The sequence below is a fragment of the Meles meles genome, chromosome 15, assembly GCF_922984935.1.
Source record: "Meles meles chromosome 15, mMelMel3.1 paternal haplotype, whole genome shotgun sequence".
NCBI lineage: Eukaryota > Metazoa > Chordata > Mammalia > Carnivora > Mustelidae > Meles > Meles meles.
The window spans coordinates 36,005,120-36,032,407 of record NC_060080.1 but is presented as its reverse complement, the minus strand read 5'-3'; the positions used below and the strand labels follow the sequence as shown (position 1 = coordinate 36,032,407).

General features: G+C 38.5%; 1 protein-coding gene and 1 pseudogene across 5 annotated transcripts in view; both read right to left on the bottom strand.

Moving 5' to 3' along the window:
• ACOXL (acyl-CoA oxidase like) overlaps nucleotides 1-27,288 on the bottom strand; it is a 356,730-nt gene that overhangs the window by 87,501 nt on the left and 241,941 nt on the right. For all 5 annotated transcript variants that reach the window (XM_045979259.1, XM_045979255.1, XM_045979257.1 and 2 more), the window contains 2 exons: nucleotides 25,473-25,582; nucleotides 18,453-18,564 (listed from right to left, as the gene is read on the bottom strand). In XM_045979259.1, the coding sequence (XP_045835215.1) occupies nucleotides 18,453-18,564; nucleotides 25,473-25,582 (222 nt within the window). The remainder of the gene's footprint in view (nucleotides 1-18,452; nucleotides 18,565-25,472; nucleotides 25,583-27,288) is intronic.
• LOC123925769 lies at nucleotides 1,122-1,439 on the bottom strand (annotated as a pseudogene).

Genomic DNA, 27,288 nt, shown 5'->3' with positions numbered 1-27,288 from the left:
TGGTGGGAATGTAAATTGGTACGGCCACTATGGAAAACAGTATGGATAGTCTTTAAGAAATTAAAAATGGAACTACCACATCATCCAGCAATCCCACTTCTGGGATGCATCTGAAAGTAATGAAATCACTATCTGTACTCCTATGTTCATTGCAGTATTATTCACATAAGCCAAGACATGGAAGCAACCTATGCGTGTGTCTCTGGAGGAATGGATATAGATGTGCATATAGAAACAACGGGAAATTCTTCAGCAGTGAAAAAGAAGGAAATACGGCCATTTGCAACATGGATGGACCTTGTGGGCTAAGTAAAATAAGTCAGATATAGAAAGACAGATGCTGGGACGCCTGGGTGGCTCAGTTGGTTAAGCGGCTGCCTTCGGCTCAGGTCATGATCCCAGCGTCCTGGGATCGAGTCCCACATCGGGCTCCTTGTTTGGCAGGGAGCCTGCTTTGCCCTCTGCCTCTGCCTGTGCTTGCTCTCTCTCTCTCTCTCTAATAAATAAATAAAATCTTAAAAAAAAAAAGACAGATGCTCTATGAACTTATTTTTATGTGGAATATAAAAAAGCTGGAGTCACAGAAACAGAGTAGATGGTGGCTGCCAGGGGTTGGGGTGGAGGAAATGGGTAAAGATGGTCACAGGGTGCCAACTCTCAGGTATAAGATGAGTAAGTTCTGGAGATCCAATGCACAGCATAGTGGCAACAGTTAACAATACTGTATCACATGTTTAAAAGCTGCTAACTAAAAGACTGGACCTTAAATATCTCATATCTCCCCCCACACCCCCGCCTTGCAAAAATCTACTCATGTAAGGCAATATGTGTGTTAATTAACACTTTTATAGTAATCATTTCACAATATATACATGTATCAAATCATCACATTGTGGACCTTAAATTTACATGATGTTCACAAAGCTACAAAAACCAGTCTAGACAAAATTGTAAAAGAAACTTCTGTTCAGTATTCAACTCCTTACACCCAAGTCTAATTCACTAGTAATCAGTGTGCCATAAACTACAAAAATGTCATTTCTGTGCTATGCTCTTTTTTTTTTTGAAGTGAACATAACCTCAAGATTTTATTGTCTTCATAATATAACAAAATATGAAGCTTAGAACTGGATCATTTGGACCTTTCTTTTCTTATCTCCTCCCAGTTCAAAATGTTTGTATCTCTTAAGAGCCAGCATTCTCTTAGATCTGCAACTGGGCTCAACACATTCAAGCCTCAGCACAATCTTTGTAGTTTTTGCTTTTTTCTAGAAAATAGGCCTCGTCTGCCCGCCATAGCCACTCTGCTTCCTGTCATAACACTGCTTTCCCTGGGAATAAAGAGAATCTCTTCCTTTCTTGTACTGTGTCACTTTGTGGGGTTGGTGCTTGCCACACTTCTTGCAGAAAGTCCAGTGAGTTTTAGGAACATCCACCATGTTTGCAAGAGCGCTGTTGGCACAGAAAGCTGTTCTGTACTCTTCAAAAATGAGCCCAGAGTTTGGCACATGTTCCCACAGATTTGACTTTCTCTGAACCTAACTTCTGTCTTGTTCCTTTGTCCTGTCTGGGTGACTTGCCCCCATGTCCATGATTGGGCTTTCCACCTTAGCCAGGGCCCTGCTTCCTGTGGTCCAGCCTCCCTGACCTTAAGATCCCTGGATAGAAGGTTCAGAACCTCTAAGGCGTATCCACCAGCCTCCAGAACCAGCTCTCAACAGCTCACCTTTTGTCAGATGCCTGTGATCCTGGCCACTGGCCTAGATCAAAACCCATCATCTGTTACCATGCTTTCCAGATTCCATGCTGCTAGCTAGCCAGATTCCATGCTTTCCAGATTCCAAAACACACCTACCCCTGTGTTTTGGTATGGCATTGAACCGTGTCTAGCATAAAATTGACACGTGGTAATTGTTGTCATTAGCTGTTTCTTCTTTCCCTCAATTAGAATACCAAGATTCACAGGCTGAAGCCTCCTGTTGGAAGCTGCTAAGTTTCCAGCTTCATATGAAAAGATGAAATGCACGTACCAGGAATAGCCCATCTCATGCCAGAAGGCACTGTTTAAATTCTATCTTTAAATGTTTTAACTGAGGTATAAAATGCACACAGCCAGATGTATCACATGCATAAATCATAAGTTTACATCTTGATTTTTTTTTTCAAGATTTTATTTATTTGACAGAGAGAGAGAGAGATCACAAATAGGCAGAGAGGCAGGCAGAGAGAGAGAGGAAGGGAAGCAGGCTCCCTGCTGAGCAGAGAGCTCAATGTGGGGCTCGATCCCAGGACCCTGATATTATGACCTGAGCCAAAGGCAGAGGCTTAACCCACTGAGCCACCCAGGCGCCCCATATCTTGATGATTTCTAACAGTGTGTATACACCTCTATAACCACCTGGACAAAGAAACAGAAATTTCCCGCTTTCTACTCCCTCCCAGTCAACACCATACCCTCCAGGTCTGTGATCCCCATAACACCGTCAACTACCTTTGCCCCTTATTAAATGAATGTCATATGCGTAAGTCATATTATTAACTCCTTCGTGGCAGGATTTTTTAACTAAACATAACATCTACAAATTCACTTATGTTGTTGCATGTTAATGGTGGCTTATCTCTTTTATTTTGCTGAGCAGAATTCCATTGTATGAATATACCACAACTGGTTTATCCAATTCTCATGTTGATGAAGATCTGGGTTGTTTGCAATTTGGGGTTGTTATTGATAAAGCTGCTGTAAACGTTATTGCACAAATCTTGTGAGCAGTCTTTCATCTCTTTTGGATAAATATAGGGACGGAATTGCTGGTCTTGGGCTAGGTGTGTATTTAACCTTATAAGGAAATGCCAAGCTTTCTGTCACTGCCCTTTTATGCTACCAACAGCAGCAATGCACTTTCTCGTCGCTCCACACTGTCATCAGGATCGAGTGTCATCAGTTGGCTCTAGTTCAACCCATTTCAGTGGGTGGTGTGGTATTTCACTGTGGTTTTAATTTCTATTTCCCTGATGACTAATATGGTTGAGCAAGGTTTCATGGGCTCATTACCATTCTTTTATCTTCTTTTCTGAAGTGTCTTTTCAAGTCTTCTGTGTACATTTTTTTTGGATTGTGTCTTTACATTATTGAGTTGTAGTTCTTTATGCATTCTGAATAAAAGTCTTTTTTTTTTCTTAAAGATTTATTCATTAGAGAGAGAGAGAGAGAGTGAAATCACAAGCAGGAGGAGAGGCAGAAGGAGAAGTAGACTTGCCCCTGAGCTGGGAGCCCGATGTGGTGATGGATCCCAGGACCTGGTTATCATGACCTGAGCTGAAGGCAGATGCTTATCCGACTGAGCAACCCACGCACCCCTAGGTTAAAAAAGTCTTTTGTCAGATACATGTATTGCAAATAATTTCTCCAAGGTTATGAAGGTTTGCTTTCTTGTTTTCTTACAAATTTTTAATTTAAAAAATCCAGTCAATTAATATTTAATTAATGGTCAGTGCTTCTTACCTCCTTTCTAAGAATTCTTGGTTTAATTCCACAGAAATATCCTCCTATGTTTTTCCCCCTTTGCAAGTTTTATAGTTTGCACTTCCACTTAGAGTCCAGTATCAATCTCAGATTAATTTTTGTGCATTATACAGGGAGTAAGTCAAGGCTCATTTTTCCCCCCACTCAGATATCTAGTTTCCACTCAGATATATAGTTTCCTGTACAATTTGTTGAAAAGATTACATTTTCATTTCTTAATTTCCTTTGCACCCTTGTCAAAAATCAAATTAACAAGTATGTGTGGGTCAGCTTCTGGACTCTCCAATGTTCCATCGATCTGTTTTTTGTTCTGACACCAAACCCATACTATCTGGATTACTGGAGAATTAGCAGAAACTTTGAAATCAGGTCATGCCAGGCCTCCACATTTTTTCAACTTTCTCATAGTCGTTTTGGCTATTTAGGCCATTTGTATTTCTGTATGAATTGTCACATCAGCTTGTGAGTTTCTACAAAAGTTCCTGCTGAGACATTTGAGGTGGTGTTGAATCTATAGATCCATTTCAGGAGAACGTACATCATAGCAATATTGAGTTTTTCATGTACACACATCTACTTTTGCATTTATTTAGGCTTTCTTTAATTACCTTCTGTAATATTTTTAGTTCTTAAGATACAGATCTTGCATTGCTTGAGTTTTTCTTGTTAAATGTATTCATAAGAATTCATTTCTTAATGATATTGTATATTTCATTTTTACATTTTGTTTTCCAATTTTTATTGATGGTATATAAGAAAGATATTTATTTTGCATATTGAGTTATATCCTATAACCTCATATCGATTTATTAGTTCTGGTAGGATTTGGGGTTTTTCTCTCTTTTTTTTAAGTTCTTTCATATTTTCTATGTAAACAATCATTTCATCTGCAAACTTAGACTTATTTCTTCCTTTATAATCTTTATGTCATTTATTTCTTTTCCCTGCCTTAGAATATCCAGTGTAATGTCAAACAAAAGTGATAAAAGTGAACATTCTTACCTTGTTCTCTATCTTATGAAGGAAAATGTACAATATTTCTCCATTAGCTATGATGTCAACTATAGGTTTACTACAAATATGCTCTTTCAAAAGAAGAAACCACTTTCTATCCTTAATTTGCTAAGACTAAATTTTTAGCACAAACTCATGTTGGATATTACCAAAATTCTTTTCTGCACTATATAATCATGCAATATTTATCCTTTATTTTGTCAATATTGCAATTTAAACATGTTAAATCAACCCTGCATTCCTGGAATAAATACCACTTAGTGATGTATTTTCCTTTTTTACATATTGCTGGATTTAATCATTGACATTTTATTATACATATCTACCTATATTCATGAAGAATATTGATTTAGTTTTTTGTAAGGTACTCATTATTCTTGGTATCATCAGTCATGGTTTTGAAAGAGTTCTGTGTAAGACTGGTATTTTTTTTTTTATTTCTTTATTTTCAGTGTAACAGTGTTCATTGTTTTTGCACCACACCCAGTGCTCCATGCAGTACGTGCCCTCCCTATTACCCACCACCTAGTTCCTCAACCGCCCCCCTGCCCCTTCAAAACCCTCTGGTTGTTTTTCAGAGTCCATAGTCTCTCATGGTTCATCTCCCCTTCCAGTTTCCCTCAACTCCCTCTCCTCTCCATCTCCCCATGTCCACCGTGTTCTTTGTTATGCTCCACAAATAAGTGAGACCATATGATACTTGACTCTCCCTGCTTGACTTATTTCGCTCAGCATAATCTCTTCCAGTCCCGTCCATGTTGCTACAAAAGTTGGGTATTCATCCTTTCTGATGGACGCATAATACTCCATTGTGTATATGGACCACATCTTCCTTATCCATTCGTCTGTTGAAGGGCATCTTGGTTCTTTCCACAGTTTGGCGACCGTGGCCATTGCTGCTATGAACATTGGGGTACAGATGGCTCTTCTTTTCACTACATCTGTACCTTTGGGGTAAATACCCAGCAGTGCAATTGCAGGGTCATAGGGAAGCTCTATTCTTAATTTCTTGCGGAATCTTCACACTGTTCTCCAAAGTGGCTGCACTAACTTGCATTCCCACCAACAGTGGAAGAGGGTTCCCCTTTCTCCACATCCTCTCCAACACACGTTGTTTCCTGTCTTGCTAATTTTGGCCATTCTAACTGGTGTCAGGTGGTATCTCAATGTAGTTTTAATTTGAATCTCCCTGATGGCTAGTGATGATGAACATTTTTTCATGTGTCTGATAGCCATTTGTATGTCTTCATTGGAGAAGTGTCTGTTCATATCTTCTGCCCATTTTTTGATATGATTATCTGTTTTGTGTGTGTTGAGTTTGAGGAGTTTTTTATAGATCCTAGATATCAACCTTTTGTCTATACTGTCATTTGTAAATATCTTCTCCCATTCCGTGGGTTGCTTCTTTGTTTTGTTGACTGTTTCCTTTGCTGTGCAGAAGCTTTTGATCTTGATAAAGTCCCAAAAGTTCATTTTCGCTTTTGTTTCCTTTGCCTTTGGAGACATATCTTGAAAGAAGTTGCTGTGGCTGATATCAAGACTGGTATTTTTTTTTAATCTTTAAATTCTGATAGGATTCAACAGAAGAACCATCTGGACCTAGAGTTCTCTTTGTGGAATATTTCCATTACAAATTAAATTCATTTAATAGATATTTTTAGACCTTCCATTTTTTGCTTGCTTTTGAAAGTTGTATTTTTCCAGGAATTTGTTCTAAGTTCTTGAATTTATTTGCATAAAATTGTTCATAATATTCCCTTTTTTGTATTTTTAACATCTGTCTTGTGTTTTGCAATGTCTCTTCTTTCATTCTTAATATTGTTAGTGTTTTACCTCTTTTTCTCTTGATCAATCCTGCTATAGATTAATCAATTTTATCAATTATTTTAAAGAAGACACTTTCAGATTTCTTTTTTTTTTTTTTAAAGATTTTATTTATTTGACAGACAGAGATCATAAGTAGGCAGACAGGCAGGCAGAGAGAGAGGGGGAAGCAGGCTCCCTGCTGAGCAGAGAGCCCAATGCAGGGCTTGATCCCAGGACCCTGGATCATGACCTGAGTGGAAGGCAGAAGCTTAACCCACTGAGCCACCCAGATCCCCCCACTTTTGGATTTCTTGATTTTCTATATAGTTTGTTTTCTACCATGTTAATGTCTTCTTAATCTTTATTATCACCTTTATTCTACTTATTTTGTTCTTTTTCTAACTTCTTAAGGTAGAAGCTTACTTCATTTACCTAAGATCTTTTTTACTTTCTAAGATAAGCAATTCAAGGTATAAATGTCCCTGTAAGGAAATTTCACTACACCCTACAAAATTTGATACGTTGTGTCTTCATTATCATTTGGTTTGAAATATATTCCAATTACCATAGTAATTCCTTCTTTGATTCACAGATTTCTTTGATTCACAGATTATTCAGAAATGTGTTCCTTAATGTTCCTTAATGTTTGGGAGATTTTCCAGATATCTTTTTGTTATTGATCTCTAATTTAATGCCATTGTTGATAGAAAAAACATTCTGTATAATTTCAATCTTTTAAAAAATTTATTGACTGAGGGGTGCCAGGGTGACTCAGGTCATGATCTCAGGGTCATGGGATTGGGAGGCATTGGGCTTCTCACTCAGCAAGGAGTCTGCTTCCCTTTCTCCCTCTGCCTCTCTTCCCCATTCATGCACTCCCCCTCTCTCTCCCCTTCCCCCAAATAAATAAATATCTTTAAAAAATTATTGACCCGGGGATGCCTGGGTGGCTCAGTCGGGTAAGCGTGGGCCTTCAGCTCAGGTCGTGATCCCAGGGTCCTGGGATTGAGCCCCGCATCGGGCTCTCTGCTCAGTCAGGAGCCTGCTTCTCCCTCTCCCTCTGCCTGCCGCTCTCCCTGTTTGTACTCTCTCTCTGACAAATAAATAAATAAAATCTAAAAAAAAAAAATTATTGACTGATATTATTGAGAGCTGTTTTATGGGTAGTACTCTAGTCTCTGGGTCTAGTTTTCAATAAATGCCTATAAATGCTAAATAGGTCAGATGGATGATAGTGTTGTTCATATTTTTGTAGCCATACTGAATTTCTGTCTACTTGTTTCATCAATTATGGGATTTCTCTACTCCTCCTTTGAGTTCTGTCAATTTCTGCTTCAAATGTTTTAATGGTGTATATCTATTTCTGGTTATTCATTCTCTCTCTCTCTGTCTTCCTCTCTCTTTTTTAGAGAGAGAGAAATCCAGAGCTGGGTGGTGGGGCATGGGGAGTGGAAGAGGGAGATGAAGAGAGACAATCTTAAGCAGGCTCCACACCCAGCAGGGAGCCCAATGTAGGGCTGAGTCTTATAACCCTGAGGATCATGACCTGAGCTAAAACCAAGAATTGGACACATAACCAACTGAGCCACCCAAGTGCCCCTTTTCTTTCTTTTGATGAAGTAACGTTTAAATCAACATGAAATAACCTTTTTTATCCTTAGTAATAGTCTTTGCCTTAAAGTTTGTTTTATGATGTTAATATAGGCTCTATGTTCTAGCTGCTTACTGTATCTCTTTCTTATCTGTCTTTACCTTTAAAGCATATAAATGGAACTTGTTTATTTCTAATCCTTTGTGACAATGTTTGCCTTTTAATTGGAATGTTCAGTCCATTTACATGTAATTAGATAGTGTTGGGCATAAGTCTACTTGTAGACTATTTCCTTAGGTCTTTAATTTTTGTTCTTCCTTCCATGACTTCTTCTGGATTAACTAATGAGTTTTATTTTTGCCTCAGTCTAGCTTCTCTATTAGAATATATATTCTTTACTTGAATGGTCTACCTTTAACTAATAACACTTCATGTATAATATAAGAACATTATAATAATATAATTCTATGTATACTACTTCTCATCTTTTGTGTTATTCTTGTCATATGACAATATATACTTTTATGTACTTTAAAAACACTAAATAATCATAGTTTTGCTTTAAACAGCTAATTGAATTATAAAAAATTTAAGATACAAAGGAAAAGTATCACTAATATTTACCTATACTTTTGTTTAAAAAAGATTTGTTTGAGAGAGATAGAGCATGGCCTGGGGGAGGGGCCGAGGGAGAGGAAGAGAGAGAATTTCAAGCAGGCTCCATGCTGAGTGTGGAGCCTGACATGAGGCTCCATTTCATGACCTGGAGATCATGGCCAGAGCCAAAATCAAGAGTCAGATGCTTAACAGACTGAGGCACCCCTATTTTGTTCGCTCTTTTATTTTTTCACTCTTTATTACATTTATTATGTTTTTAAAAACCCTTTTCTTCTAAGTTCAACATCTAGGTCATTTTCTGTCTTTTTCTAGTGACTGGTTTTTCTCTTGATTATGCATTATATGTTCCTATTTCTTCACATGTCTGATAACATTTTATTGTATTTTGGACACTTTAAAGAATACTCATTCTGGATCCTGTTATCTTCCTCTAAAGAGTGTTGAGTTTTTTTCCCACAAGCAGATAAACTTGAATTTGTAGAGGCTCTTTCATACTTTGTCAGGAAGAATCTTTTTGGTTTTACCTTTTGTTTGTTTTAATTTTACCTTTAGTCCTTGGGTAAATTCTTTTTCCTGGGACAAAGTCTTATACATAATGGATGGACCTGCTGGGGCTTCAGTGGAAAGCCATTGACTTGACTTTACCCATGTAACTTGACAGCATTCAAACTACAAATTCTGCTTCCCATGTAGCAGGCAACAGTTGAATTTTCTGTTCAGCTCTTTAAGCCTTCCAAATTAAAAATCCCTGAACCTCTTTGGGGTCTTATCCATACATGCATATTTCATATATGAGTTAATGATTTGAGCAATGTTCACACACATATTGTGAAGTTGCCCTGTTATTCCTTTTTTTTTCCCCCTTCAACTTCCAGTCTTTCTGATAGTCCCAAATCCATTCCTCATGACATTAAGATTGAGGTTTCCATGTGATCACTTTCCTTTTAACCTAAATGCAGGGAATGGCTTTCTGTCAGTTAAAATCCAGAAACAATAACAGCAAATATTATTACATTTAACTACATAAGAGTTAATTTTTTTTTTTTTTGGCGTAACAAAAATCGCTATAAGCAAAGTCAAAAGAACAGGTGACAAACTGGGAAAAAACTGCAATATGACAAAGAGCTAAGATCCTTAATATAGAAGGCATTCTTAAAAATGGAAGGACAAAATACCAAAAGCCCTATGGATAAATGGAAAATGATATGAATAGACAATACATGATAAATATGTTAAACTGGCCCCACACTCAAGAAAAACTGTTCAAACTCACTCACAGTTGGAGAAAAGCTAGACCAACACAGAGAAACCATTTCTCATCTATCAAATTGGGGAAAAAAAGGTATAGGAATGTGTTCTGTTGATGAGGTTGTGAAAAAACAAACAATGGCGGTGGAGGCAGGGTGGGGATGCAAACTGGTACAAGAAGCAGAATTCGACACTACCTAGCCACACTACATATGCACTTACTTTGGACCCAGCAGTCAAATTTGAAGAAATCAGCCCTGAAGATACACATTAAGCAATACTAAAATTTATATGCATAAGGTTATTCACGTAGCATTATTTCTGGTTGCAAATTATTGAGAGGAAGATAATTGTCCATGTATTAGAAAGAGGTTAAGTAGGCTATGGCACATCCACAGTGTATTATTCTGCTGCTATTTTAAAAAATGTTATATGCAACTAATGAATCATTGAACACTACAACAAAAACTTATGATGTATTGTATGTTAGCTAACTGAACACTAAAATTAAAATTAAACATTAAAACATTAACATTAAAATTTAAAAATTAAAATGAGATAGACCTCTATGAAGTAATATAGAATAATTCCCAAAACATACTACTGTTAAGTGGGGAAAAAAGTATAGGGTAGTATCCTTCATGGTAGTGAAAAAGTATAGGTAGCTATCCTTCATGTAACAGAGAAAGCTATATAAGAAAATACCCATGTTCCTGCTTATTTGGGTGAGAGAAATAAAGGAAAGAGAAGCCAAAAACTAAATTTAAGTTAAGGACACCTGCAGGTATACAGAGGGAAAAAAGGGGAAGAAATAGAAATAGGGATGAGTATACCTTTCTAAAAGCTTTAAGTCCAAGAAACTTAGTAGGGTTTTATATAGCCAAACCACGAATAGGCAAAAATCAGCCAGTATGTAGTGAGATCCCAAAGCAGAAACAATTAGGAACAAATGAAGTTATGTTACAAATAAATAACACAGTCTTACTAAAGGGTGTGGAAAAGGAACCAAAATAAAAGTAACTTTAGAAATACTACTTTGATTAAATATTACAAGCTAAAAGAAGAATATTCTAGTTAGTAAATGTCTTTTTCACAGAGGTATGGGGTTAGCAATTCTGAAACTACTACTGTGTACCCCAGGGAAGATCAAATAAGTAAACATATAATAAACAATGAAAGCCAGTTTCTCACCTTCTCAGAGAAAGAAGTTACAAATAGGAAAGAAGGAAGGCTAGCTCTCACACTCCAAAGGAAATGACTGCGCCCTCCATGTAGTAATCAGGAATACTATTTCCTTTTCCTTTCCTTTCTCTTCACTTCCCTTCTTCCTTCCTCTCCATTCCCTCCCTATAATAGTTTTCCATAGGAAGAGAATTCAGCATTCTCTCTATAAGAGAAAGGTAAAGAAAGTCAGAAGTGAGGGGGAAAGAGAAAATGCAACTGGGTTGCTACAGGGTGGGGAAGTATAAGAGGAAAACATCACAGAACAGAAACATTTCCTATGACCAGCAACAACAAAGAAGAAAGTGCTAAGCTAAGGACTGGGAGTACTGTACCCCCGGGAAGCAGGCACAGTCAGCCTCAGATCTTGCTGCCTGTCCATTCTAGGGTCTCTCCAGACCAACATCCACCACTTCCTCGGTCACCGTGTGTAGCTTACTGTGAAGTGGCAGTCAGTTACACTTTCCTTTTCTGTGGAGTTGCAGGACTTTAAGCCTTATCTTAGTAGATATGTTCCCAAAACTGAAACGGGAAATGGGAGCATATTCCTCCCAAAAGGAATTTCAAGTACCAGTCAACAGAGAGGGAGCCACTGTTTTGCAAAGGTGGCCTTTGCATAGGCAGCACCCATATTCCGAGGATACAAAGGCCCCTCCATCAGATCGTCCTGGTCTTTTGATCATTTTCCCAACCCAACCTGACCATAGGAGTAAGAAGATGCATCAATATGATGCAAAGAAGGAACTCGGGAAATCTGGTTTCTAATCCTGTTTCCTATCTTTGATGATCTGCCTCTGGAACAAAGCTCTTGGCATTTCTGTGCGATGAGATCTTTAGTAAAACATCTGCTATTCAGGCCACTGTTTTGGCTTTAAAAAATGTAACAAACACAACCCAGCTGCTCTACCCTCTGTTCCTGTCTCCACCCTCAAACTCTCAGAGAAGTACAAGCAAAGCAGCACAGTTTTTCCTCTCTCTGGGTTTGTTGACAAAGGCATTTCCAAGACCCTCTCTGGATCTAACAGCTACCCAATGAACTCTTGTAGTTCCCAAATGATGGAGATTATGGCAGCCCTATCTCCAGCATGCGCCATGTGTGCCATTCAATGACCAACTCAGCTCTCATTTTTCACAGATAGGAACTCAGAGAAGATTTCAAAACCCCACCTGGTGACCTGAGCAAAGATGTTATCAGTTTAAAATTATAACAAACAAAACAGCTGGCATCATCTGTTAGAAAGATAGTCTTTACAGAAGTACTCTGGCTTTATTATGTTTTAATGATCTAAAGAGCTTTAAAGCTGTACACACACACACACACACACACAGAGTCAGTTGACACATTGACCACAACAATAAAAAGTGTAGATAGCTTTCCAGACAGAAAGTTCTAGAAAGTCACATCTCTGATAACCTTATTTCCAGCCTTCACCAATTCTTCTCCACCCAAATCTCAAATTCTGAATAAGGAAAAATAACTTAGGGTAGTTGTTTCCAAATGAGTTTACTGCCCCTAGATTTTGAGGATGATTAATAATGTTCTTTTGCAAACCACTTCCCTTTTCCTTTCGACTCAGCCTTGCAGTGTGGTGTACAGCACCATGAATCAGATTTTTAAAATTACTGTTCCCCAGGTGATTCTTATATACCCGTAAGTGGGGGAAATACTAGTGTGGTAGAAGTAGGTTATGGGTGTTAAGAGATAGAACGTGAATCAGCCCTCAGTTAACTAGGACTATCATTCCATCTGGATTCTCATCGTTTTACCTGCCCAATTTTTGTTATGCACATTTGGAAATAAGCAATCATTTGTTAAATATATTGATTACCAAGGGTTTGTATTTCCCATAGACTTTTCTCCATACAATGACAGAAGTCCTTAATAGAATATTCTCAAAACCAAGCCACTGTTTATTGGTTTATTTTTTCTCCCTACTAATGGGAAAATGATGCACTGATCTTAATGAGCAAGATGTACAGCATGATTTTGGAAAATTAGAAAAGTGGGGCTTCGAGGGAAACTATGGGGCTGGTCTCCCTCCATGGCCACCAGCACACTGGAGGATAGTTCCTGGTCCCATTTTCAGTTTAATTCTAGGTACACGGAAGAGGGAAAAGCATTATCAGACAATAGTACAGGCTTACTCTTTCATGAGGACTAGTGGTCTTGACCCTCCAGCTCTGAATGTGAACTTCTAGTCCCATAACACTTGTGCTCCAGGGTAAGAGGCAGATGGGCTATCTAATGTGAGGAGAAGGGTTGACCAAGTAACTCTAAAATAAAATGTGCAGTTGAAGAAAATTAAAGAGCATTACTGAAAAATTAAGAAGAAAAACAGATTTCTGAAGCCCACTCATGTTTTTACTCCTTTAAAAGATTCTGAACTAAATCACATGGTTGTTTTTACAAGATCTTGGCATTCTGGATGAAATGACCCACCTTTGGACATGCCCAGGCTCCATGTGGATCAGATGTTCAAATTGCTGAACAGATCATTATATTTCAACATACACCGAATTAATATAGGTAGATATAAGTCAATATACAGCTATCTGAAAAAACAGCTGAGCCAAAAATACAAACTAAGATATAGAAGTCAATATTCTTTTCTCTAAATTTGTAGCTTTTGTCATAATTTAGCACTTATTTCTTTTTGCCTTGGGCTAAAACTAAGGGACTTACCCCAAGGCAGGCAGTATCTTAATAATCTTTTTGGTCTTCCCATGCCTACCCCTAGAAAACAGTTCTGCTCAACAAATATTTAAATTGACCATTAAAACGGTTACATTAATGATAGCAACTAAGATAACATGAGTGTGAGGTTTATCATTTTCAAAAATGATAAATGATTCTTCTGGGATTTTTTTTTTTTTTTACATATTCTACCTTATTCCATCCTTGCAACAAGTTTGTATCATGCCACTCTTATTATCTCAAATGTATACATATAGAAGCAGAGGATCTAAAGCAGTAAAATGTATTTGTCTGATTCTAAAACCTTTGTATCTTTTCACACCACATGCCTAATCTTTTTTTAATGTTCAGAAAACACACGTATATGTGCAAAGGTTTTTTTTTTCTCAAACTTAGAAAATCAATACTAGTGAGCAATTTGTTCTCTTGCAGAGAACAATTATAAGCAAAAAAAAAGTTCTGAAAAATTAGTATCAGAAAGCATCTAATATCATGCTTAAAAGGGAATAAAAAGTAGGTATTTTAGAGTGGACTTATTTTTCTAATGTTAGTAAAGTAAATAAAAAGTAAAAAGAAGATGCCAGACTCCCAAATCCTGAAGATAAAAAAGTTAGAAAGTTGGAGAAATAAAGTGTTAGAAAAATGAGTGTAGAGAAATGTGGGCATGGGGAAGTACAATCTGGTTCAACATTTGTAGAGCACAATGTGGCAGTATATAAAGTCTGAAAACTGCAGGCTGTTAAGAATGTTCCTTGTGGCACTGTCTATAATAACTGAAAAACAAGAAGCATCAGAATATTGCACAATCATGCTCTTATCGACACAGAAAGAATGCCATCTTACCTTATTAAATGGAAATACTAGTCGAGGACATTATAATCTTCTTCTGTATTTTGTTCCAAAAAACATGTCTATCAATGTTAAAACTATTCAACAATTTTTGCTTTCAGATGCTATATTCGTTATCTATTGCTGTGCAACAAGTTATCTCCAAATTTAGCATCTTAAAACAAATAACTTTTGTATCTGACATGGTTTCTGAGGGTTGGGAATCTGGACATGTCTCGTTTGGGTGCTTCTGGCTCAGGCTTTCAAGTCTAGTTGTTGACTGTCCTGGTCCCCGGTATCTCTAAGACTGGAATGGGGCTGGAGGAGACACGTCCATGCTCATTTACATACCTTTTGGCAAGACAGTTTAGTTCTTTGCCACATGAGCTGCTCATGACATGGCTTCCCCCAGAGTGAGGGAGAGACAGAGTGACAGAAACTAAGACAGAAGCCACAGTGTCTTTATAATGCAATCTCAGAAAACATTCCATTACTTCTGCTGCATTCTACTGGTTACACCAACCAGCCCTGGCACAATGTATATAAAAGGATGAGACCAGCAGGAAGCAGGGGTCCTTGAAGACAACCTTGGATTCTATCACAGCCTAACCTCATCTCTTTCTAAGGTCCATGGACATCTCATCTCATTACTGAGGTGATCCAAATTCCAGAGTCCCATCATCTAAGTCCAGGCTGGGTGCAGATTACATTCCCCAAATGTCACTCCTTAAGTATAGTTCCTTTTCATTTGAAGGCTCATAAGGGGGAGAAATCATCTTTCCCCTACATGACCAACATACAATAGTGGGATAGGACTGGATAACCACTATGCATATTCTTGCTCAAAAGGGAAGAAAATGGGAAAAATAAAGGGGTCAGTGATCCATAGAAACTCTGGAATCCAGCTGAGCAAATGTCAAACTTTTTTTAAAATTAGGATTTAGTCCTACTCACGTCCAGGAGTTTTTATTCTCCACGGCGCTTGGCTCCACCCTCTGGGCTCCTGGTTCTTCCCTCTGAGGCATCTTTCCATTATCATGAAAGGTCCCCCTGTTTGTGACTGAGTAGTTTTCTCAGCCTGCTCCCGGCTTGTAGAAGCTTGATGGCTTAAGGCTCTATTCATCGTGTGCTATCTCTGAGCCTTTCAACATAAGCTAAAAAATGTGGCTGATATAATTTGCTTAAAAACTTTATACATCTTCTGTGAATCTTTTGTGGGGGTGGGAGGGGTTAGAGCATTAGACAAAAAAGTCCACATCCACAAAACTCTTTGAGATGGGCCTTTGGGGCATGGAGAAGGCTAGAGAGCGATGCCCTGGAGCATCCTAGAAGCCCTGAAGCTTGATTGAAAAGATCTGTGAGGCACACCCTTAATCTCTTCAGAGGGCCTATCGCCTGACTGAAGACTCATCTCTGATCTTTCTCAGCTCTGAAAGAATTTTACTCACATCTTCAGACCCTGCATTCCTGAGACTGCTCTGGTGTCTTTGCTCTGAAGCCATTTTCTGTGGTACTTTTGGGTAAGAGCATGTCCTCCAAAAAAGATGTATGGAAGCCCTAATCCCCAGGGTCTGTGAACGCCATCTTTTGTGGAATAGGGTCTCTGCTTGTGTAGTCAAGTTAAGAGGAGTTCATACTGGAGTAGGGTGAGACTTAGTCCAGTACAATGGACAGGTTTCCTCAAAGGAAGAAAGGAAGACAGAGATACACAGACTCAAGAATGCCATGAGGTGACAAGCAGAGCTTGGAGTGACGAGGAGACAAGCCAAGGGACACCAGCTTCCAGGAGCCACCACCATGGTACTTTGTCACAGAAGCCACAAGAAATGACTACAGTTACCATATGGAGGACTTGGGAATCTTCAAAACCACAGCAAGTCTCAGTTCCTCCATGTTAAGCACTGTTTCCTTGAGCTTCCCTGTCTTTTGGCATTCTAGGGTAAGCCGTCATAAGCAAGCAGGCACTCTCAACACGTCCAGCGGATGGGGTACATTTTCCACTTTCCCTGTAACTGCAGGCCCCAGTGTTGCTAAAGCTCTGGCCTTCCAGAGCAAGAATCTTCCTTCCTCCAGTTTCCAGTAACATTTATTCACATCCGTGCGAGTCCTCACCCACAGCTTTATCAAAGCCCAGAAGGCTTCTGTGAACAATTTCTTCAAGGCAGTTCGGGCTTCTACTAAAATTCTTCTCAAAGCTCACCGCCTGGTTCCAAGGCCAAGCCCACATTTTGAGCTTTTGTTACACCATCACCTACCTTGGGGCACGCAAATCTGTGTTACTACGTATCCACTGCTGTTAACATGTTGCCCCAGATTTCAGAGATTAAAGCAAACACTCATTTTTCACACGGTTTCTGACAGTCAGGAATGCGGAAGCTGCTTAGCAGGGCTTGGAATAGTATGCTTAGATCATGAAGCTTCCTCTTTAGAGAAGGATACGTTACTCCATTTGGAGCTGGTGAATAAAGACTGAACCTAGCTTTATGTTTTCCCCTTTACTGGTAAACTATTATTTTCTGTCTAGCTGCTTATATGATACTCTCTTTATGCTAGGTTTTCAGGCTGCATCTAAGTATGGATATTTTTTTCCAGCAATATTTTGATTTGTTTTTTACAGTAAGGAAAGTATTTTTCTCTTTTATCTGTGATTATTATTTCTGCTCCTCTTGTTCCAGCATTTTCAGGAGTATTTTTTATACATAGGTTGGATTTCTACTATTTTCACTCCGTGTCTATCATCATCTCTTGCCATCTCATTTTTATCCTTTTCTTCCACAGTCTTGGAAAACTAAGTCATAGACTACATTTTATCCATTGTTAATGCTGCTCGCTAACACATTTTTGCCTGTGTGTGTATCCTTCTCTTACTTTGACTGGCTCCATGTTTGACAAGGGCAGGTAGCTCAGAGTCACTAAAATTATGCAGATGCCCCCCCCCCCCCCCCGCGTCTGGCAGGGTGTACCTATACCTGGAGGGTGGACTGATTGGTATAAAACCTGGCCCAGCCCCCAGGTTCTCATCAGTCTGGCTCTGTCCCACCGGCAGTGGGTCTTGACCACTCCCAGGGCTCTTCTGCCTCCAGAGCATTTCCTAAGAGAATACCCATCCTCATGGTGCTATTCATCCTCTTCGTTTCTACTTGCTCCGTGGTTGTACTAGGAGGTGTGATCTTAGAATCAGTATAAAAAGAGATGAGTTAAAGGATGAGAGTTGCATGGGGCCCGATTCTGGCCCTCTTGGAACCTAATTCCCACTCAGAAGGGAGGAAGTGGTCTGTTCTCAGGATACAGTAGCCCTGGACCCCTGAGCCTGGGCAGAGAGCAGGATAAGTAAAACATCTCAGAGTCGTTTTGTCTATTCATGCTGGCATTAGAAGATGAAACATATTGCTGGGGTGAGGAGTGTTTCCCCAGACCAGCCCCATTGGCACTTGGCAAACTTCCATCTAGATTTCTATCAATGCTAATAAAAGGTATTATGTTTTTGCAGGGTGTCATGGGTGTTTTAATAGGAAAGGGAGTGTATCTCAGGCTAATCCAATGGTCATTTTTTGTATATGCCTTATGTACCTTTTCCCCCCAGAGAACAATGTATTCATTATACATATAGACAATGATTTTTCAATTCCAATAAGGGCTAAAATTACTCCACTCTTCAACTCCCAAGGCAGCCCAATGATGGCTTGCGGGCAGAATTCTAAAAGACAACACAAAGGGTTCAACAGTAGCATTGGGGCCTGAAGAACAAGCAGGATTGTCATGTCATACAAATGCCCTGTAAGAACTCTAGCCATTTCCAGAAGCTTGTAATTACCCTGACTCATCCTCTGCCACATTTAGCAGGTCGTTCTCCAGCAAGAATATGTCTTAGACACGTGTCCAGAAGAAAAAACACGATGTATCTTTACCTTATAATAAATTCTGGCCACCAAACTCCGCTGAAGAACTCTTTCACGAAAATTCACTGCTTTCAATAGAAAGGCGAGAGTATCGACTGTGTCCATGTTAAATGCCAGGAAGCTGAAGGAGAAACACAGTGACCATTATTATTATTTTGTCCTCACCAAAGGATGCCAGAACAGGGTCTGTTCTGTCAAAAAGAATTTTCTTCCAGTAGAAGAGCAATGTAAGTACAATTCAGCCCCTCACATCTCTCACTGGCTATATTCATGCTTCTTTCAGGATTTTTCTGATGAATGCTTGGCTTGAGTGGATCCTGTGTGGTTGTCCTTGTGGTATAAAGATAATTTGGTTTCCTGGTTTTTTTTTTTCACTTCCTCTTATATTATAGGTAGTTAGTCAATATTATATAGTCTTTCTTCATTAAGAGCTATATAATTTTCATTCTTTGGGTTTATAATAATTTTCTCAACCATTATTTGGCATTTGTTATAATAATGATTACAAATGAATATTAGTAGCCAAATACATCCATCACAAAGTATTTGTCAATGAATAATATTTCTTAAATATATAATGTATCAGGACCTGTGCTTATTACTGCTGTGTAATATTCAATAATCTCAGACATTCTATGATGCAGATACCATAATTATTTCAATGTATAGTTTGGGAAACTGGGGCTCAGCAAGTTTCAGCAACCCACTCAAGGTCACATGGGCAGAACACGCTCAGGCTTGGGTTTTGTCTTAGGGGATGCCTGTATTTATGGGAAAAGGAGCCCCAGAGGGCAGTGAGAGGGCTATGGGTAACCACAGCATAGTGTGTTCTGCAGAGATAATGACTCTCTTCAGCAGGTAGTAATTTCCATCTTTCCCATCTGGCAATGAGGAAACTGAGGCACAAGTTAAGAGACTTAGGCACAAAGAGACTTAAAACACCCGAGTCTCCCTTAAAATCCTAAGGACTTTCCAATATGTGGCTCTGCCTTTTGTGCTAATTTTGCACCCCTCCAACTCCTCCCACCCTGCCTCATGAAACTTCCATTTAGACAGACAGCAAAGGGGTTAATTCACTCTTAAGGTTTCCCATAGCTTAACCACCTCTTTGCCTTCTCCTCACCCCAAATCCTTGGGAATTAAGTTATCATAAGACCCAAATAACTTAGATGCTCATTAATTAAAATTAAATCCGCAGGTAGCAGTTGTTGTTGCTCAGTCAGAAGTCACAAGAGAAACATTAAGAAGCAGTTGACACCATGCTTTTGAGAATGCCAAGCACTGAATTTGCAATTGCCCTCCATGTTGACAAGAAGGATGGGAGGTCATTTACATGCCAAGTACCAGAAAATTTAAATTATATCAGTATTTATTCTGAATCTGGTCTTTAGAAGGTTGAGCTTTTTTCCTAGTCTATTTAACAAAAAAAATGTAAAGAACTGTCACATTTTATTGAAAAGTATGTTTCAGTCATTCTGGAGACTGTTACCAGAAAGTCTGGAGACTATAAATTTTGTTCTTAGAAACTATCTTTTTTGGAATGTTTACCATAGAATACGGTCCATCTGAGGTTGTGAACTTCATGTGCTACACGAAGTGGATCTCATCCACCCACCCTATCATGAGTCACATGCCAAGCATGACCACATCATGTAGCTTTATGAACTCACCTAGAATAAAAGGCCCCCGCCTGCTCCTGGGTCCTTCTCTCATGAGTGGTCAGTATGACTGCCATCTGAGTGCTCCACTAGACTATAAGCTCCACGGGGGCTGAGAACCCATAGTCACTGCCATGTCACCAATGCCTAGAGAAGTGCCCCGTACACTGAAAACATGTTGATGAAACAGCTTTTCTCAATATACATACAAATCAGAGCAAGGTTTTGGGACTTAAGTAGATGAACACAGACAGACTGAGTCAGTAAAACCTGGATGTGGGGGAGAGTGATGTGTACTGTTTTGGAGGTTAATAACCGAGACAAAAATAAATGGACTGGAACTTTCCAAATATTTACAATTGGAATACTGCCTTTGGCACATCTCAAGTCTATCCCGGAAAATTTGCTAGGAATATAGATTTGCATATGGGTGAGGGTCTGTTTTGCTTTCAGAATGATGGAAGGGAGCCCTGCTCTGCTATCTGGAAAAGAAATGAAAGGACAGATGATTTGCTGCCAGTTTGGGAACAAGTTTCTTGAATGGATGGAACTGATTCTGACGGGAACTGTACTGTTCTTTCTACTCCTTATATGTTGGAAAATTTTCAAACTAATAAATAAATTGGGGAGAAAGCTAAAAGTACTACACAATGCTCATTCAGGGCTAGACATATTAAAAAGACGTACTGACTTTGTAGAGTGTGTGAGGATAAATTGAAACATTACAACTAATAGAGACTTAAGTGAAACAGTCCTAGAATATGGGAGCTGATGTTTTCAAGCTTTAAGATAGACTACAGTTTGGGGAACCAGAATGGCTCAGTCAGTCAAGCATCTGATTCTTGATTTTGGCTCAGGCTGTGGTCTCAGGGTTGTGAGATCAAGACCTGTGTCCAGCTCCATGCTGGGCATGGAGCCTGCTTAAGATTCTCGCTCTCCCTCTGCCTTTGCCATACTCCCGCCTCTAAAAAAAAAAAAATAGACTACAGTTTGAATAAACAGGAACCTGGGCAGTAGTAAGAAAAAAGGAAAAAAAAAAAAAAAGAAAAAAGGACAGACTACAGATTTCCTAATTTCACTTTATGTCAACAGATATGAAAATTCCCACACACTACTATTTATTGTGTTTCCCATGTTTTTAATCAAGGTTGTAAGATGACATTACCTAATAAATACTTTCCTTGGAAATTAGTTCCACACATTTTGGTTACAGAGACCAATAATCTGCCTCCAAATAAAATAACAATTTAAAAAACACACAAAAATTTAAAAGCCACAATAAACTCCTTAAAAATGGAATAAAGGAAGCAACATATTTATGAGCGTAAATCAATGAAGTAGAAAACAAAGGTACCATAGAGGGCATCAACAAAGAGGAAAGCTGGTTGTTGAAAAAAAAAACAAACTAAAAAACAGACAAACGTCCTGTAAGATTAAGCAATAATAAAGAAGACAGAAACTCAAGAAATCAATTTAGGCATGACAAATGGGACATAACCTAGATCTAGCTGAAGTTTAAAAGATAATCAGAGAATAGTATGAAAAACCTTATGCCAATAAATTCAAATTGAAATAATAAGTTTCCAGAAAATATTATTTATGAAAGCCAACACAAGAAGAGAAAGCCTAAATGATCTTAAAACAATTAAACTACAATAGACTCCTGAACAACATGGTGTGGGGGGGTGGTGCTGACTCCCGTGCAATCAAAAATCTTCATATAACATTTGACTTCCCCACAACTCAACTACAAATAGCCTACTGTTGATTGGAAGCTTTGCCAATAACAAACACAGCCAACACATACTTTGTATGTTGTATGTATTATATACTGTATTCTTATAGTAGCATAAGCTAGAGAAAAGATCATGTTATTAAGAAAATCATAAGGGAGAGAAAATACATTTACAGTATTGTTCTGTGTTTATCGAAGGGAGACCACTGTGCTCTTTAAACCCGTGTTGTGCAAGTGAATCGGTAGTTTAAATATTCTCCCAGGCCAAGATAGTTTTCAGATAACTAACCAAATTCTCCCACAAAATAAGAAACTATTCCCAAAATAGCTTTATGAAACTAATAAAACTTCATATAAATTCAAATCAGGGAACTACAAGAAAGGCAAACAGTAGACCAATAAGTAAACAAAAACGCTAAAACAACACTAGCAAGCCAAACTCAGGAAAAAATGACAATGCAGCATAGCAAAATTGAATGCTTTTCAAGCAGGAAAGAGTAGTTTAACGTTAAAAGATTTACGAGGGTTATTTATCACATGGACAAACTAAAGAAGACATATAACATTTCAATGAAACAAAAAATCATTTGCAGTAGAATTCATCACCTAGTAATGACAAAAATATGTTTAAAATAACAATAAGTGGAACTTCTTTAGGAAGTAAAGTGGGTCTATCAAAACCTTCAGCAAACATCTTTCTTTCTTTTTTTGGCAAACATCATTCTTAATAGCGAAATGTTGAGCTAATTCTTTTTAAAACCAGGACTAAGACAAAAAAATACCTTCTATATGAAAAAGAATAAAAGGGAATAGCAAGTGGAAAGAAATAAAAAGTCATTATTTGCAGATGGTATGATTGTCTATGGAAAAAAAAAACACTCAAAGAATCTATAGACACAGAAGGAATTATTTTTTGTGGTCAGGTTTATACATACAAGTCAACTGTTTTTATAATAAATGGGCAGCAAAAGAAACCTAATTTTTTAAAAGTATTCCTTTTACAATAATAAAATCATAAAGTACCTAGAAATTAATCTATCAAAGGATATACTATGTATGGAGAAAATTACAGATTTCTAGAAAATACTTAGAAGATTAAAATCTTTGAGACAAGAATCAGTTTTAGATGTATATATGTCAATTTTTCTGCAAATCCATAGATTTCATACTTTGAAAGAAAATTACAGCAGATTTTTAAAAATTGTGGTAAAATATACGTAACATAAAATTTTTAAGCATTTTAAAAGGGTGCATTTCAATGACATTAAGTATATTCATACTGCTGTGCAACCTTTACCACCATTCATCTCCAGAACTTTTTCGTCTTCCCAAACTGAATTGCTGTCCCCACTAAATAATAACACCCCATTCTCTCCTCTTCCAAGCCCCTGGTAACCATGTTCTACTTCCTGTCTCTATGAATCTGACTACCCTATATATCTCATAAAACCACAGTCAAAGAGGGGCGCCTGGGTGGCTCAGCGGGTTAAGGCCTCTGCCTTCGGCTCAGGTCATGATCCCAGGGTCCTGGGATCGAGCCCCGCATCGGGCTCTCTGCTTGGCTGGGAGCCTGCTTCCTCCTCTCTCTCTCTCTGCCTGCCTTTCTGCCTACTTGCCTACTTGTAATCTCTATCTGTCAAATAAATAAATCTTTAAAAAAAAAAAAACCCACAGTCAAAGAAAAGTTTCCTTTTGTGTATGCAGGGCTTCTTTTTGAAAAATTTAACAAACCGATTCCAAAACTTATATGGAAGTGCAAAAGACCCAGGAAAGCCAACACAACTCTGAATTATATTTTAGATATAATAATATAATATAATTATAATAATTATAAATCTAGTGTAATTGCAACAGCGTATTGTTGGATTAGGATACACAAATAGGCTAGGAACAAAGAAGTCCCGAAATGGGAATTTACAGTAGTGCCAGAGTGGGCCCCTCATCACTAGTAAAGGACAGTCGATTCGGTAAATGGTGCTGGAACAACTGACAATCCCTAGAGGAGAAAAAAAATGAAATTAGATCCCTTCCTCACACTACAGACAGAAATTTCTACTGGATTCAAGAATTAAATGTGAAAGGGGAAACTCTCAAATTTTAAAAAACATATACTTCAAGATCTCAAAGTAGACAAGATTCAGCAAGTGTATAGAATAAAAGATTGATAAATTCCACAGCAATTTAAGAATTTATGTTAAAAGGCACCATAAAGAAAATATAAGACAAGGCACAGACTTATAGAAGGTAGGCGTAATGTCTGTAACAATAAAGGATTTAAAAAAAACCTAAAAATCAGTATGAACAAAAGAAAACGAAAAAGAAAATTTGGCACAACATGTGGACAGGCATTTCAAATGAGAAGAAATATAAGTGCCAAATAAACTGTGAAAGCATGCTCAACTTTAAGAGCAATAAGGAAAACACAATTTAAAGTCACAGAGAGAGATCTTTATATATACGTATAGGCATATACAGTATCGACAATATGAAGACTGATAAATACATGTGTTGATGAGGATACGGTTCCACAGGACGTGCGCTGCTGGTAAAGGTATAAATTTGCACAGTGACTTTGAAAAATAACTTGTTACTATCTAGTACAGTTGAACACTGCCATACTCCCCACACAGCAATCTCACTTCTAGATAATAATATATAACAGCAACACACTGCAAATCACCAATGGGTCCTAAAATCAGTTTAAAGGATTGAGAACAGTCATTTTTAAAAAACAACTGAAAACTACCAGAGACCATGACGACTAATAGGCTAAGCATTTTTTCATGAGATGTTTGCTTCAGTGGTGTCTATTGGGTGAGTGTGTGGTGGTGGGGGGTGCCTCTATGGATGTGTGGGCGTCAGTGGTTGATGTAAAATTTATTTCTTATTCTGAGTACTGCAACTAAATTTGAAGGCCCTGTAGAAACTTAGACATATTCCCCAGAGAACGTACAAGATTTTTCATAAGAGCTTTTTACCAAATATCGAAAATACAATCCAAGTGTACACTGAAATCAGAGATTAGAATGGATAAGTAAATTGGGGCATATACACATGATGAAATATGATAAACAAAGAGAACAGTTCTTATCACATATCACATATCACATATCACAACTTAGATGAATTTTAGAAACAAAGTAGTGTGAAAACAGGAAGCTACAGGACACCACATACATTACTCCTTATTTATTAAGCCTAAAGACAATTCTAAAAAATCAATACAAACAAGCAAAACATGGATCCTGAAACCAAATTACGTGGGGTTAAATCCTAGCTCTGTCGCTTATTAGCACATACCCCAGGCCAAATTCTTAACCTTTATGCCTCAGTTTCCTCATCTATAAAATGGAAATAATAACCAACCTCTGGAATTTGAGGGATTAAAACCTCTGATGTGTTTGGAATAGTGAACGCACAATAAAGAAGGAACAGCAGTAGAATAAGAACAGAATCAGCAATTTTCTGGTTCTCCAGCTGCCAAGTAGGAGCACGATGCTACCTAGTTGTGGACTGTTTGCATAAAAAGAATATTTAAAATTTCAACAAGAGTGAGTTGTGCTGTGACAAGGCTACTCAGACCCAGTAATAAGACACCGAGGGCCAAGGATGGTCCAGGCCTAAGCAGTTACGTACCTGGTTCTCAGCTTGTCCCTCCCAGACTCCGCCCAGTTCCGGAGGCAGCTGACCAGTGGCTTCTCTTTATGCTGTTCGCTGTACTGAGCCAGCAGTGCCCGCACCACAACCTGGCCAGACAGTTGATGATTTGTCAGTCATTTATCAAGAATGTTAAAAAAAAAAAAAAGCTAGAGTGTCTTGGAATGCTGCAGCCAGTTAAGGGCTAGTTGCTTCTAGCAAACTCCTTGGAAAGAATCAAATAGAAACCCCATCCTCCCAGAGGTCTCTGCTTGCCATGGCAAATGGATGGTGCTGACCCTACCACTGTCAATCCCTCCTCCATGGCTCACTTGACTAACTAGCTAACTACTTACCGCTCTCTCGCCCACCTGAGACGTCAGCCTCTAAGGCGAGTCCTGGAACCCAGTATTTTAGCTGACACTTCAGATAAAACCTACTTGCTGTCCCTGATCCAGATAGATGGATGGTCTGTTTTCTTTTTTGCCTCTAATATTCTATGGTTGATTAGGCCTTTGGGGAACAGAATTAAAATGTATACATAAAACAAGCTCCATCAATCTTCTCCCTCGGCAACTTTAAAGTTATAATTTGGCCCTAAATTACTGCATGTTTTCCGGTTTTGCGTAAAAAAGGTGTCCATGTTTAGCCTGCTACAGACAGAGGCCCAGGGGAGAGTTGGCAGCAAGTACTAGATATGGCAGTGAGACGACCTTGGACCAAACATCCCGCCAAGTCTCTAGCTGACCGCCATGGTACAAGTGGGCCCGCTAGGCCGGCAGAGGGATGACCCCCTGTGAGTCCAGCCCAAACGCTTGACCCACACAACCATAAGCTGACAGCTGGGTGTTGTTTTACATTACTCCATTTCAGAGTGGTTCGTTACATAGTAACAAACATCTGATTCAATCACATACAAAACTAACTTTAGAATATTTCCTTCTTTGTTTCAGATACATTGATGTTTTTATAGAGATGACATTAAATGATATATATACTTTCAATCAACAGTATATCTTAAGTGACATTTTGGTTCACATTGCTGTCTCTGATTCTAGTTAGCTGGTTAATAGCTGTATAATATTTTTGTTTGGAACCATCATAGCTAATTAGACATTCCCATTCACTTAGATATTTGGCTTGTTTCCAATTTTATACTGTCATTAATTGTTTTGATATCAATATATTAGACAAACAGCATTCATTGTCCCCCCCCCTTTTTTCTGGTTATTACCAGAGAATAAATCTCATGAATCCAAGTGATGCAAAAATCTTTATAAAGAGTCACCCTGCCTATGAGAGGGATGCTGGAAACTTATCAAGGCATATTTGCTTAGGGGAGCTTTGCTGGCGGTGCTGGGCAGAGCCAGTCATGCAATTCAGTCTTGACCCGCTGAAGACTGTGCCATAGTCTGTGTCCTGCCCAAAGCCAGGTACTCAAACCCATACAGCCAACTGATAGATCAGAGACTAACTCAGTTACACCAAAGCTTTCAGGTTCCTCCCATCTGGGCCCTGGATGGCTTAAGCTCCCTGCCCCTAAAGTTAGAGAAGGCCATAGGACTTGCTTTAGACCAGTGACATGCAAGCTGGTATGATGTTCCCAGTTATGACAGGTTCCTAACATAGGGCCTCAGTTTGCTGGAGGCTGCCATGGTAATCCCATGCATAGAGGCAGGCATTGTCCTCTATATTATTACGTTTATTATAAATTCCTTTTGTTTCTTTTAAGTATCGTCTTGAATTCTTGAAATTATATCTCTAGATAAGTTATATTATCTATAATTTCACTTCAGGATAGTAAAGGAGGTATTAC